Source organism: Centropristis striata, chromosome 7 (genome assembly GCF_030273125.1).
Source record: "Centropristis striata isolate RG_2023a ecotype Rhode Island chromosome 7, C.striata_1.0, whole genome shotgun sequence".
Lineage (NCBI taxonomy): Eukaryota > Metazoa > Chordata > Actinopteri > Perciformes > Serranidae > Centropristis > Centropristis striata.
In genome coordinates, this window is record NC_081523.1 from 9132629 (window position 1) to 9145955 (window position 13327).

General features: G+C 35.5%; 2 protein-coding genes across 3 annotated transcripts; one reads left to right on the plus strand and one right to left on the minus strand.

Moving 5' to 3' along the window:
- Nucleotides 1-260: 260 nt before the first annotated feature.
- Nucleotides 261-8807, plus strand: coq2 (coenzyme Q2 4-hydroxybenzoate polyprenyltransferase). 2 transcript variants are annotated; one of them, XM_059336464.1, is made up of 9 exons: nt 1163-1368; nt 1773-2155; nt 2336-2502; nt 2706-2827; nt 3596-3681; nt 3800-3933; nt 4639-4827; nt 5189-5344; nt 7929-8807. In XM_059336464.1, the coding sequence occupies exons 2-8, from the start codon at nt 1828-1830 to the stop codon at nt 5342-5344; spliced, it is 1182 nt and encodes a 393-aa protein (XP_059192447.1). In that variant the 5' UTR covers nt 1163-1368; nt 1773-1827; the 3' UTR covers nt 7929-8807. The 2 variants fall into 2 exon arrangements, with proteins under 2 accessions (XP_059192446.1, XP_059192447.1); XM_059336463.1 differs by lacking the exons at nt 1163-1368; nt 7929-8807 and adding an exon at nt 261-279 and having other exon boundaries at nt 5189-5729.
- mboat4 (membrane bound O-acyltransferase domain containing 4) lies at nt 7676-11508 on the minus strand. Its single transcript, XM_059336684.1, has 3 exons — nt 11387-11508; nt 10077-10301; nt 7676-8630 (listed from the first exon to the last, which is right to left on the minus strand). The coding sequence occupies exons 1-3, from the start codon at nt 11506-11508 to the stop codon at nt 7676-7678; spliced, it is 1302 nt and encodes a 433-aa protein (XP_059192667.1).
- Nucleotides 11509-13327: the final 1819 nt, after the last annotated feature.

Sequence of the window (13327 nt, forward strand, 5' to 3'; positions counted from 1 at the left end):
TTTACCGGAAGTACTTAGATTTCGCTTTGTGGCCGATTTCATACTTTTAAACCTTTGCAAATAAAAAAAACCCTCATTAATCAGTAACAGTCTAACAGTGTTAAATATTTTCACAGGTGACATAATGTACTTCTTAGCATCTTATCAATGAATATTTACTTATCAATAAAACCTACGCCACTTTGGGAATTATTACAGCAAACCAAGTGGTAAACATGAGGAACCTTTGTGCCAACAGCCCAGACAAACTTCCAATAAAAATAAAAATAAATTATTTAAGTAAGTATTTCATCCTTGTTTCTGTTTTAGCCTGCTGTATAGCTCACTTGGCAATATCACGGTCCCTTTTGGGCCACACAAGAGGTCAAAAACAGCTTGCAGTCTCCCTTGTTTGATTTAGATTTAAGAAAAAACAGTAGTACCTTGACATAACTTAGCATGGGGACAGCACTGTTCATTAGCAAGAGAATATTGAAAAAGAGGCGAATTAAAACATGCATATCGTCACACTGTTAAAATAATCGCCTAAGTCATTTTTTGTCAAAATTGTTTTTGTTTTTTTGCCTAAATCATCTCCCCATGATGCCGGCCACCTATGGTAAAATCGCCTCCATCCTCAGTTGATCAGATCATGTGATTTTACCCCTTTAAGATAATGGCCTATGTCAAGTGTGTGACTTAAGCGGATTTACTATGTCGAAGTCAAAATAAAATATGACTTAGGCAATTTTTTGAACATGCCTTTGTGACTTAAGCAAGATATAGTAACACTTCATTTTGAAGGTGTCTACATAAGAGTGACATGAGCGTGTCATAAACATGACATGGGATGTGTCATGAACATTAATGACACTTTGAAGTAACATTAATGCTCACGATACTTGTCATATCATGTTTCTGACAGGCTTGGTGAAGTTTTTTTGTGTTTCCTGCAAAACTTGATAAAAGAGTTAGGCTATTATTTTAACAGGGTGACGATATGTTCCTCGATTTGGAGAGACATCTTCTGGCCCGCTTCAGTTGGTCATGTTTACATTAGCCCCAGCTTGTGTGTCTCTGTGGTATTGCTGTTTGTATATTAACGACACAAGATTTAACAGAGCTTGGAAAATCATTAATCACATTAAGACCATAACTTGCGCTTCTCGACTGAGATTTTCCGGATCATATCCAAAAAACGGATGTTCTTGTTCTCGATCACGCCTGGCATTGGTTCCGCATAGTGGCATTGTTTCCTTCGGAGCAATATCGAGCGGACCATAACAGGAAGACGCAACTGCAGTGTAGCAGCAGTGACCCAGGAGCCACCTGTGCAGTAGCTAGTTCCCCATAAAAGTCACATTTAAACAACTGTTACCTACAGTGGAGGTTGGTTTCATTGTAATATCACGCTGTATAAGGTTAAAACGAATTAATGTTGATACAAATAGTCTGAAATGGCTAACTAGCTAACTTAAGCTAAAGTTATCAGCAGAGTTGGTTTGTTGCTAACACTCATTTTAACCAAAATAATGTCAGTTTGTGCTGTTATCAGTATAAGTGTTTCCACTTTAAGGCTAACTTACTACCAGCAACAGTTAATACAACCAGACAGATTGTTTTAAAATTTAAAGTCGCAGATAAAACAGACAGTTTTATGGCACATGAGCATCTCAGTCTTTGTGCAGTTGATTCACTCCGACACAAAAGCACTGCCTGTTGCAGCAAATCAGTCCTCCTTTGTGAAAAAGCCTTTGACAGACCATTGTGTGTGTATTTTTTTGTGTGCATAGGGTGACAGTTTCAGAGGGAAAAGAGACAATGTCAGTCTGATCTCAGAGAAACACCATGTTCCCAGCTAAGCTGACCAGTCGGATAACTCTGAATGTCCTGAGGAGGATTCATCACGGACCTTCTTATCCCTGTCTTTACTCCCTGACAAGCTCCTTCCTTCACACAGAAGGTGGAAGGACAAGAAATGTGAGTCTCCACTCAGATTCCAGTGCATTGAGAAAAGTGTTTAGCAGCCACACTGCTATCCGCCCGTTACTCAGACTAGATGAAACACAACAATATGGGAGAAGATCATTCAGTGTATCAGCTGCTACAATTGTGAATTCAGCCCCCGCACCTGTACAGCCATACCTTCGATTGATGAGACTGGACAAACCTATTGGTTAGTAGATTCATTTTTCATCACATCTACCTGTTTGTTTATACAATCATTTTCAAGAGACTCTGATCATTTTTATGGCCATCATATGATTATTATTTTCAAAAACAGACAGAATTTTGGCTGTTTTTTGCTAATCCCTTGATCAGTTCATGAAAGTGATGGTGTGTCTGTGTATTATAGGAACATGGCTTCTCTACCTCCCATGTACATGGAGCATTGCTCTGGCTGCCGACCCCGGATGCCTCCCACATCTGGGCATCCTCACACTGTTTGGCACAGGTGCTCTGCTGATGAGAGGAGCGGGCTGCACCATCAATGACATGTGGGATAAAGACTTTGACCAAAAGGTATAAAACTACTATATTGCCACTTACTTATCTGAGAGTAACCGGTGCCTTTGGTTTATCTTATTGTGATAACTCCTGAACAGCTAAGCTCCATTTTAATCAACAAAATATTTTCTTTACAATGTAATTTTCTGCTGCTTTAACTGACTATTGTAAGAGGTAAACGGTATATTCTGATTAAAAGTAATCATGTTTGGTTGCAGGTGGCAAGGACGGCAACTCGACCGATCGCATCAGGAGAGATTTCTCGGAGGCAGGCACTAGTCTTCTTAGGAGGGCAACTTTCTCTGGCACTTGGGGTTCTCTTGTGTCTCAACTATTACAGGTACTCAACGTTCTTCATGTTTTCAATAGGTCTGTATAGTGATTGGTTCAAAAAGAACAACAGGAATACGGAACAAATAACCAAGGGTGTTTGTAAGTCCTGGGTAATGTTGCAAAAAATACAGTATGTACTCAAAAGGTACATTAAGGATACGTTCACATTTTCTGAAGTCTGTCTTAGAACAATAATCAGAACACAGAAGGACATTTTGCTTGCTGTAAGCATCCTTCCTGTTCAAACTGGCCATAAAGAGTTCCCTTCTTAATGTGCGAGGGACAAAATCCACAAACAAAAACACATTTAGGTCTCAGTAAGACAAATAATGTGTCTATCTTCCAAAGTAAGTCTTTTTAGAACAAAAAATGTCCTTTATGTCTGTTCCTCCACTGTCCAGAAATTATAGGAATTGTATACTAAGAAGAAAAATTGTGGAAGATACTCAGTTTATTTGTCTCACTCTGGCTGATGAATGCTCATATTGGCTTCAATATGACTTGAATGTCGAGTATGAACAGGAGAAATAATTTCAGTGAGAAAAATCTCTTTCAATGTACATATAGGTACCTAACTATTGTTTTAAGACAAACTTAATAACTCAAAACAAAAACTGGATAAAACTTCACCAGCTGCCTTTCTATAAATGTGCTACCTCTAGTGTGTAACTGTACAACAATAAGGGCTGTATGTTAGAATACAGAAAGAATATAACCAAAATTAGTTGTTTATATATTTAATGATTTGACACAGTTTTAATAATCTTCTTCACAGCATAGCTTTGGGTGCTGCCTCACTATCTCTTGTCGTCTCCTACCCGCTGATGAAGAGGATCACTTATTGGCCACAGTTTGTGTTGGGTATGTAATGTATAAGAATCTTCTGCATGTTTAACCTCATTCTACAGCTAGAATGAATACTTCTTCCCCTAAGCAAAGCTAAAATTGGTCTCATAATCCCTCTGTTGCTTCTGTTTAGGCCTCACTTTTAACTGGGGAGCGCTGCTCGGCTGGTCCGCTGTCAAGGGCTGCTGTGATTGGTCAGTATGCCTGCCTCTGTATTTCTCAGGAGTGATGTGGACGCTGATATATGACACAATATATGCACATCAGGTAAAGTACACAGTACACAGAGCTAGTTACCTTGAATTTGTGAAGAAAACTATTTTTCTTGCATGCCTCCATGGTGAACAAAGAATACAAACACATAAAATCCTTGCTGAATTGAAGTAAATAGGGACGGCATTTAACAACAGAACAACAAAACTAAATCACTAACATATGTTTACAAACTCACACCTCAGGCAGAAAAGTAGAGTCTGATTTATCCAGTTGTTTGCTCACTTCATCCCAATGTGTTTTTGCTAAAACCATACTATTTAAAACGAGTAGAAACTATAAGCTTTTCTAAACCAGCTACTTATCCATGTGAGTCTGGACAAGTAGTGAGCTTACGCAAGTGTGAGATAGTTTATGTGTGGTGTTTTAAAAAGTTAAGCTTTAGCAAAAATGAATGTATTTGGGAAACACTTTGCATACGACTGAATAAATGACTTGAATTATACTGCATGAGTTGTGTGAGAGTGTAAACGTTCATTGTGATAACGTTTTGCTGTTGTCAAACATGGCCTCCATTTACTTCAATTCATCAAGGATTTTTTATTTACCCTGGAGGCATGTGACAACAACAAAAGTTTCCTTCAAGAGTTCAAGTTACGATGGGGTTAGTAACTGATATAAAAATGGTAATTGGCAAACTTTAAAGAAGGATAAAACTGATTGAGGCTGGGCTCTCTCTGTTCTTTCTTTGATTACTAGGATAAGGAGGATGATATCAAGGTAGGAGTAAAATCTACTGCTCTGAGGTTCCAGGAGCAAACCAAACCTTGGCTGAGTGGCTTCATGGTGGCCATGATGTCAGGACTGGTTGTAGCTGGAGTCAATGCTGAGCAGACTCTCCCTTACTATGCTGTCCTGTCCACAGTGGCCATTCACCTAACACATCAGGTGAGGAACATAGTGGTGTACAGTTTAGTCTCAATGCCAAAGGGTTAATTATTAAAGTACAGCTTCATTCCACAGTGAGATAATATTCAACTGAGTTGATTTGTGATGTGTACTACCATAAGTCCCTAACAGGTTTTAGTTACAACCCTGATTTAAAAAACACAAGGTTTGGACGTTGTATAAAACGTAATTAACAGAATGCATCAAATCCAGAATGTGTTTATTTACAAAGATAAAAGATGGTTACTTTTCTTAACATTTTAGATTTTTTTCTAGGTTGAACAACATGAGTTAACTGATGAGTTAGCTAACCCTAACCCTAACCCATTAAACCGTGATATTCACTCTCATTTCCTTTTAGATTTACACATTGGACATTAACAAACCAGAGGACTGCTGGAAGAAATTTGTCTCAAACAGAAACCTTGGACTGCTGTTATTTTTGGGCATTGTTGCCGGCAATTTGTGGAAAGAAAGAAGAGAGACTTTGTTGCAAAACGAGGAAGCAGACAGATAAGTGAGATGAGCAGAACATTTTTTTAAAAACATTTACAGTACATCACATACTGCATCACTGCACAGAAACCTTTTGTTTTTTCGTGTTGTTCTCTCATTTTGTAATTAGAGAACAAAACAATGTACTATATCCTTCCCATAAAACAACATTTGCAGTTTTTAAGTCAGTTGATATTAAATGAATAATTAAAACACATCTGGTACATACAAATATATTTCACTTCTATGGTTAAGTGCTGCTAAGAGGACCTGTAGTGACTAAACACATACACAGAAACAACATTTAGTCACAATAAACATGCATGATTGGGGAAAGTGTAACATGTTTTTATACCTCAAGATGCATTATGCAGTTTTTACCACTAGGGGGCAGACAAACAACGGCCCCCTTATGCTACCTATACACCAGAAGACTTTGAAAAGATTTGGAAAGACTCCTGCAAGACTATCAGCTCACACCTGCTCACATCTAAAGACAAGTGTTTAGAGTTTTTAGTCCCAGCCTAGTCTCAGACTGAGATTCTACAAAGACTGTGAATCTTGCAGGGTCACTATTTACAAGACTACAACTAGATTTTCTTTAGCATTTTTTTATCTACCATGCAATATTTGTGTGTGCAGTGGTTTGTGTTGGAAAAAGAAAAAGAAAAGAAGACGCCACAAAATGCCCCTCACAAAGCTGAAAAAGGGTTTCTGTTTTTCTGACATGAAAAGTTGACTATTTTACAGTAAAAATAGACAAGAAGAATAGATAAGGAAGAATAAAGGAAAGGAAAATTTAGAAAATAATTCATGATGTACATTTATGTCATATTTAATTATATTTAATTTATTTGTTTAATAAGAATAATTATACTTATCAGCTCTATCAACTTTCATTTAGTTGATCACACATTAATCATCAATTATTTATTACTTATTTATGTATACATTTTAACTGGGTCTGCTTACTATTCTCTTTACTATGAAACAGCGCCCCCAAAATCCCGCTTGTGGCCGTAAATATATTACATCTCTATATTTGTATTTAGGCTTGAGCTTACTAACATTATTGTGATGTAACTTTTTCCTGTCGAAGTGGTTTTACTCATAGACATATGTATATATGTCGACATATGTATATATGTCTATGGTTTTACTGGCCGGTCTGCTCATCTATTGGTTGTTGATTGTGTTCCGTCACTGCGACTTGCGAAAATATCAAACACGTTTGATATGATCGCAAACCAAAGACTAGGAAAAGACTGTTATCAAACAGCGCAGATTACTACCTTACACTTAACGATCGGGATGACGGGAGCGCGCTGTGACTCCAGTAAGACTCCTAGATTTACTAAAGACTTTCAGTTTTTAGTCTGGGACTGGGAAAATCGTTTGGTGTAAGCACAGCATTACAAAGTATGTGCTGGGTTCTTTTTTGTTCACCAACTGTTTAGAAAAATATCTAGGTCTTTAGTTCAACGTTCTTTATGAATCACTGGTTTCCTTTCATTTCACTTCAGCACACAGGAATCTTTTCATGCGGGGCATACAGGGACACAAACCACGCCTGAGCTTGTTAGAAACTGCCAATTATTTTATATGAGAGTCTTGTCATTCAGATTTTGACACACCTGCAGAGTTCTAGAGAATTTCAAAGGTATGAAGCAACGAGCTGCTGCCTCATATGACCTGGTGTTATTTATTTTAATGTCTGTATCATAAATGTGAAATAATGCGGGTTTAAATTACAAAGGTGATATTCATTTTATGAGGACATTTTAAATATTGTTGCTTTTACCCTTGATGTCCACTTAATTAAGCAATAGTGGCTGAAACTAGAAATAAAGTATGAATTCTAGTTATCTTATACAACTGTATTTATTAATTTTTCATGATTTCAAAAGCAGAGCAGCACAGTTCACAGGGTGCACAATATTTGTAAAAGGCAAAAATATTTGTAATTCTGAAGTAAGTACTGTGCTGCAGAGATGTTCCGGAAAAGAAAAATCATTTTGTGGAGACTTAAGTTGTTTTTTTTCCCCCACAAATCTTTAAAACAAAAAATCACACCATCCTCATTTTTTTTTCAATGAAAATTAGAATAACGATGCCAAATCATTCCCTTAAATATGTGGAGTCATATTACAACAGCAGTGCCAGTAAAAAAAAATCCAAAAAACAACAATGACAAAAAGGAAGAAATACAATACCTTTAGACAAAAGCAGACCCATCATGATGAGAGGAATAAAGTTAATTAATATATTTAAATAACAGATTGATCAATCGTTTCATATTGGAGTGAACCCTTTATATCACAAATGCATATGGGAGTGTATTCACATGATTATTTCAGTAAGCTGTGTTGAGTGTGAATAAGATAAAGAGCAGAATTATATTAAAAAATGGAAACAGACCTATGTGTGTTACAGACAAAAGTCTCAAGCCAGAAATATTTCTTAATTCCACAGCTATAACAATACAAGCAACAATCATTTGAGTGTTTATCCAATTTAAACAAGTGTATATTTTCCTCCATGTGGATGAAAGTTTTGGTTGCAGGTACTTGTGTATATGATAATCTGCTTCCACTGTTGCTGCCCAGGTCAGAAATCCCACAAAGTGACCGAAATGACCACCATGCCACCACAGCGAGAAACTAAAAGTCATGAACAACGGGAAACGTTTACACTTAATATAAACCAGTCTACGCAGCCATAAGGCTGTTGTGGCGTTCCATCTACGGGCAAACTCAGACATGCGGCTCGAAGATTCGATGGTCCAGACATCTCCATCGGATAGTCTGCTCCAGTCTGGGGAGTCTCCTGGTGACTTTTCCCAAAAGCCAAAACCAGCTGCGTTGTTGAGACATTCACTGATCCTCCAGTGAGAATAATATTGGATCCTCAAAACCAACGCCAGACCCCAAACCCACAGCATGCCATGGAGAATGACAGAATTTGAGGGATTGTAGGTGTTAAGTTTCAGGAAATAGACAAGACAAAACCTCCCCCACTCTAGCAATAACACCTGCATCAATTTAATGAAGACCACACTGAGGGGATTAGGGGGAGGGTTGATGTTAATCCCTGCAATTAAGGACACAAATTGGCTGTAGGAGCACAAAGGCCCACCAAGCAGTGTGGTGAAATTGAGGATGTAGCTAATAAGAGGGAGGAGCTTCACACAAGTCTTCTTTTTGGATGAATCGGCAATTGTAAGCAGAACTCGTTTCTCCTGGAGGTCCATGGACAGCGAGGTGATCCTCTGAGTGAGCAGCATCAGGGAGGACACTGCCAAAAACAATCTGAAAGTGGAAGAGTTTTAATTTTGATCACATAAGAAAAGGTTCTTGAAGAGAAATAAATGTTTAAATATCTGTATGCATTTCATGTTTTTGCCCAGTGCATAATATCAAATATGGTTCAAAGCTAGTCCTTAACAGTGGGAACCCAAACTTGACAAGAAATACTCTTCTTAAGGTTGATTTAGTAGCTGTTCTGGACTCTTTTTTCTTTTTTCTTTTTTTTTTTTAGCATATCACAACGTTGATTCTTGGAAACAGCAGATGGATGAGAAGTCCTGGAGGTAGTCAGAATTATGAAAAAGCTACTATGGCAAATGAGCAAACTCACTGATTTGGTCGAAAGCTTCAGAACAGCTATCTTAAGGCGAGATTTTACTGTCAGATTCCGGTTTGGGTAAACAAATGGTGTCATTCTAAAAGGAAATATGTTTTCTGCATGATTTTACTCTTGATTATTGGAGGGCCTAAATACTCAATAATGTTTTTTCCATTCATATAACATTCAGTTTGTTTGTTTTTCACTCATACATTATCGTAGTAACACAAATTTCTGTACACTTATGTGTCTTAAAGAACAAATCAGGCATTAATCTATTTTTGTTGCTATTGTCATCAAATCCCACAGAAAGTCCAAAACCAACAATGTGTTACTTCATCGCAGTAGCTTCAGACTTCCAGGTCTTACCTGTGGCACTCTGAAGACATAACTCTTTAAAAATGGGTCGAAAATTATAATAAATGTTTCCAAAACAGGATTTAGTAGTGCATTCTTGGTGCACCAGTGAATATTTACAACAACAGGATTATGTTTGTGGGAACAGTGTCCATCACTGTAACGAAATAAATATCACTCAGTGCAACAATGTGAGTAACTGATGATATTAGTTTTTGTTAAACACGTACTTTTAAAAAATCTAGGCTTGTTAGTTTTTCCACACAGAAAAGTGTTTGTAATCTTTACTCAGGCTGTTTCTAAGTAATATTTATTTAATAGAACCACTTTTTTTTTAATTTATGAAAATACACAAGTAAATTGCAGATTCACTGATGTCCCTCAATTATATTTTACTTGAAAATATCAACTAATTAAGCCAATGAACTGGTTTAGTGAATATTACTTGGAACGAATGATTCAATTCACATACAAAACTGAGGACACATAATAACAAACAATCACTAAGTAATGCACTACATGAATAACTGCTATTTTAAATTAAAAGCACTGAATTCATATTTCTTTGTAGAATTTATATAGATGATTGAAATAATTACAGGGCCGAAAAAATCTCTTTTTTTCAGTGTGGGTTTTGGTCATTTCATGGGATTTGATTACAGTAAGAAAATGTAGTTTATCCCCAGACTTATTCTTTAAATACATTGATTCCTAATATATAATTAAGGTGTCAGTTTCCATTCCGAAGAACTGATTTAAAGGCAGTTTAGTACCTGATGCTGACGGGCTCATGTAGGTAGTATTCCCTGTACTGTATAAGCAGGTGCCAGAAGGTTTGCCACAACATCTGGATGCCAAACACCCAGGCGTGGACACATCTGGGATCCACAGAGCACACGAGCAGAATGAAGACAAAGGTGGAGGTGAAGAGAAGAACGCTGTAGACGCCCATCGTGACGACTGCCAGGAAACACCCTCCAACAGAAACAAACAGGTACCTGCAGATAGAAACTCAGTGAGGCTATTTTCTGAGCAATAATAATACTAAAAAGGTTTCTGGTTGCAGCTTCTCTGTTATGAGAATTGGCTATTTTCTATCATTGTAAACTAAATATCTTTGGATTTTGGATTTTTATTTTAAAAAAAATGTTTTGGGCAATAATACAATACAGTGACATAGACAGGGAGTGAATATTAACAATAGTGGTACCTTGTGTGTGTGTGTGTCTGCGTGTTTCAGTAATAGATCTAGCAGTTAAGTATTAATATATGATAATAAATATTATGTATCATTTTTTGATTTTTAAACGTTTGATGGCATCAGCTATGGAATGTTATTTAAGTAAATATGACTATATGAATATAAATATCACTTGGAAATAAATATATACGGCTAAATCCTGAAATTACTATAAAATATATACAATTTAATATAGTAGTTAATAGGCTTTTAATTAAAACAGTTATTTAAAGGACTACTTTTCTATATATTTTTTTTAATCATTTCTACTCATTAATTCCACATGACCTAACATTAAATCATGTATGTATGTAGTTTATTTTTTAAATTATTTTTTAACTGAATCTTGACTTAAATGGCATTCAAATTAATTGATAACGCAAATAATCTTAAGTGGCACTTGTATTGACAATTTAGTGTGGCGCTGACTTATTTAAGATTTGTCAAGTCAATTTATTTAAAAGTATACATTTTAAAACAACAAATATTTACCAAATTACTTAGATGGAGAAAATACAATTTAGATAATCAGATAAATAAAATGTTAGCAAATATATATTGAATAAAAATAATTCAGTGAAAAAAAGGTATAAACAACTGTTACACTGCTGCTTTCCAGTTGGACTGGTTATTTCATATTTAATTTAATTTGCAAATCAAACTTCATGAACCAACTAACATAAATGTAAATCAAAATAAATATTAAAATATGTTTTTTTCCCGAAAAATGTAACTCATTTCAGATTTTGAAGGCTCTTCTAGTAAAAGTTTCCTGTAATAACTCAACACATTGCTTCTAAAATTCAGTATTTGATAAAAATCAATCGATTAGTAATAACATACCTGTGCGTCAAGGACAGATGTCCCCGTTTTGCAAGAAAATAAAACAAAAATGCAAACGGAAGTGAAAAACATTGATGCATTAGAAACTGATGTCGTTCCCACAACCAGCTCATCAAACCCATATCTGAGTCTGAACATCAAGAGGAGAACAAAGCTGCTGATTGTAGACGTTCGCTGCTGATTGTTCTATTAAAGATTGAAATACTTGTTTTTCCTCGACCAACTGTGTTTGCCATTCCAACGGTGGCCTGCATTAAACTGATCACTGTGTTTACCATTAATACAAAGTACTGATAATACTTCAACATTACCAGTAATAGGCGAAACAGCTTTCAGCTCTTTTGTTTGTCCATATTTCAGCAACTGTAGCAACCAAAAGACGCCTATTTTTTATGTTCCCAAAATCAAACACATAGCAACTCAGGACGTCTGTTTGGCTTAAATGTCTTACAAAGTGTCCCATAGCCTGGGCAACTCTGTCCATCTGTAATTTTTAGTCTTTTAGCTATATTTTGCTTTTCATATTTAAGACTTTTAGTTAAATCCTGACCCAAGAAGGATTTTCTGTAAATGAGAAATAATAGGAACTGGGCCCAAAATTAAAAATATTACAAGCAAAACCTGTGGTTTATTGGTTTTTGCACAAATAAACCACAGGTTTTGCTTGTAATATTTTTCTTCGAAAAACAACAATCAGTGTAAACACAGCAAGAAATAGAAAGGTCAGAGATAAAAAGAGAGGTCAAGGACAGCACCTGTGACACCAGAGACACTTCTTACCTCAACAATGAACAGCAAACTTTTAAACTTTGTTTTAAAATTCACTGTTAAGTAATATAAATACTTTATTTATTCAGGAAGTAACATTAAGGTTAAAAACTATTTACAAGTGAGACCTGTGAAGAACAATACAAATAAATAGTAATGATAATGGTAGTCACAAAGAAATATAACAATAAAATAGCAAAAATTTAAATGTATTCATAAAGAAAATAATGATTAATAAAGGTTTTCTTAAAGATCCTGGTTGTTCTCTAGGATTTATTCTAATTTCAGTGAAACATGTGAACGTTGTCATATAGCTAAGGCTGATCTGACCCATATGTTCTGGTCCTGTAATAAATTCTATAATTTTTGGACTATGATATTTCAAACTCTATCTGAAGCTTTTAGCAGAGAAAATAAGAAAAATTATGTATGTTGAATATCGGTGATCAATATTCATTTTTTCAAATAAAAACATGTTTAAAAATAGATCCTGGTTGTAAGTATAAAAATACAAGCATATTATGTAAAAATATACATAAATATATATATTTTTAAAACATATTCATATAGACAAAATAATTACAAATTATAAATAAATGCAAACCATCCTAATATAATTGATACTAATGTAAGTTAGCTTTCCCCCAGATTACCAGAAGAAATAAAAAAATTTCACTGCTTCTTTAGGATACTCACCACATATTATTATAGATTATATTTTTGTAATCTGTGTCTGCATATTATGTTATTATATTTCAGTATTAAACTGTCTACGGCAAAATGATCCACTGGATTTTTGCGCTACAGATTACTTAATTTGAAAGTAATTAAAGGCTGTGTTGAGTTTATAGGAGGGACTCACACTAACCTGTAATTTTGGCTGTTTGGATGTGCAGCAGGATGGTTTTTTAACCCTTAACCCCGTATTTTGCCCTCGTAAAAAAGGAAATGTCAAAGGTGTGCACGTCTAACCTGTTAGGCAATATGTTACACGTTATGCAACCCTTTCTTTTGAAAGGTGCTGCTTAAATCAAGTTCATTATTATATTCCATGCAGAAACATGCGAAAGAATAATAATTGAAGGTGTGTTTCTGAGGTCTACATGTTTTTCCAAGATGAAAACATGTTTTTGTTCTCCGGTCCTAATGTCTGACTCATGTTTGAAGCATCTG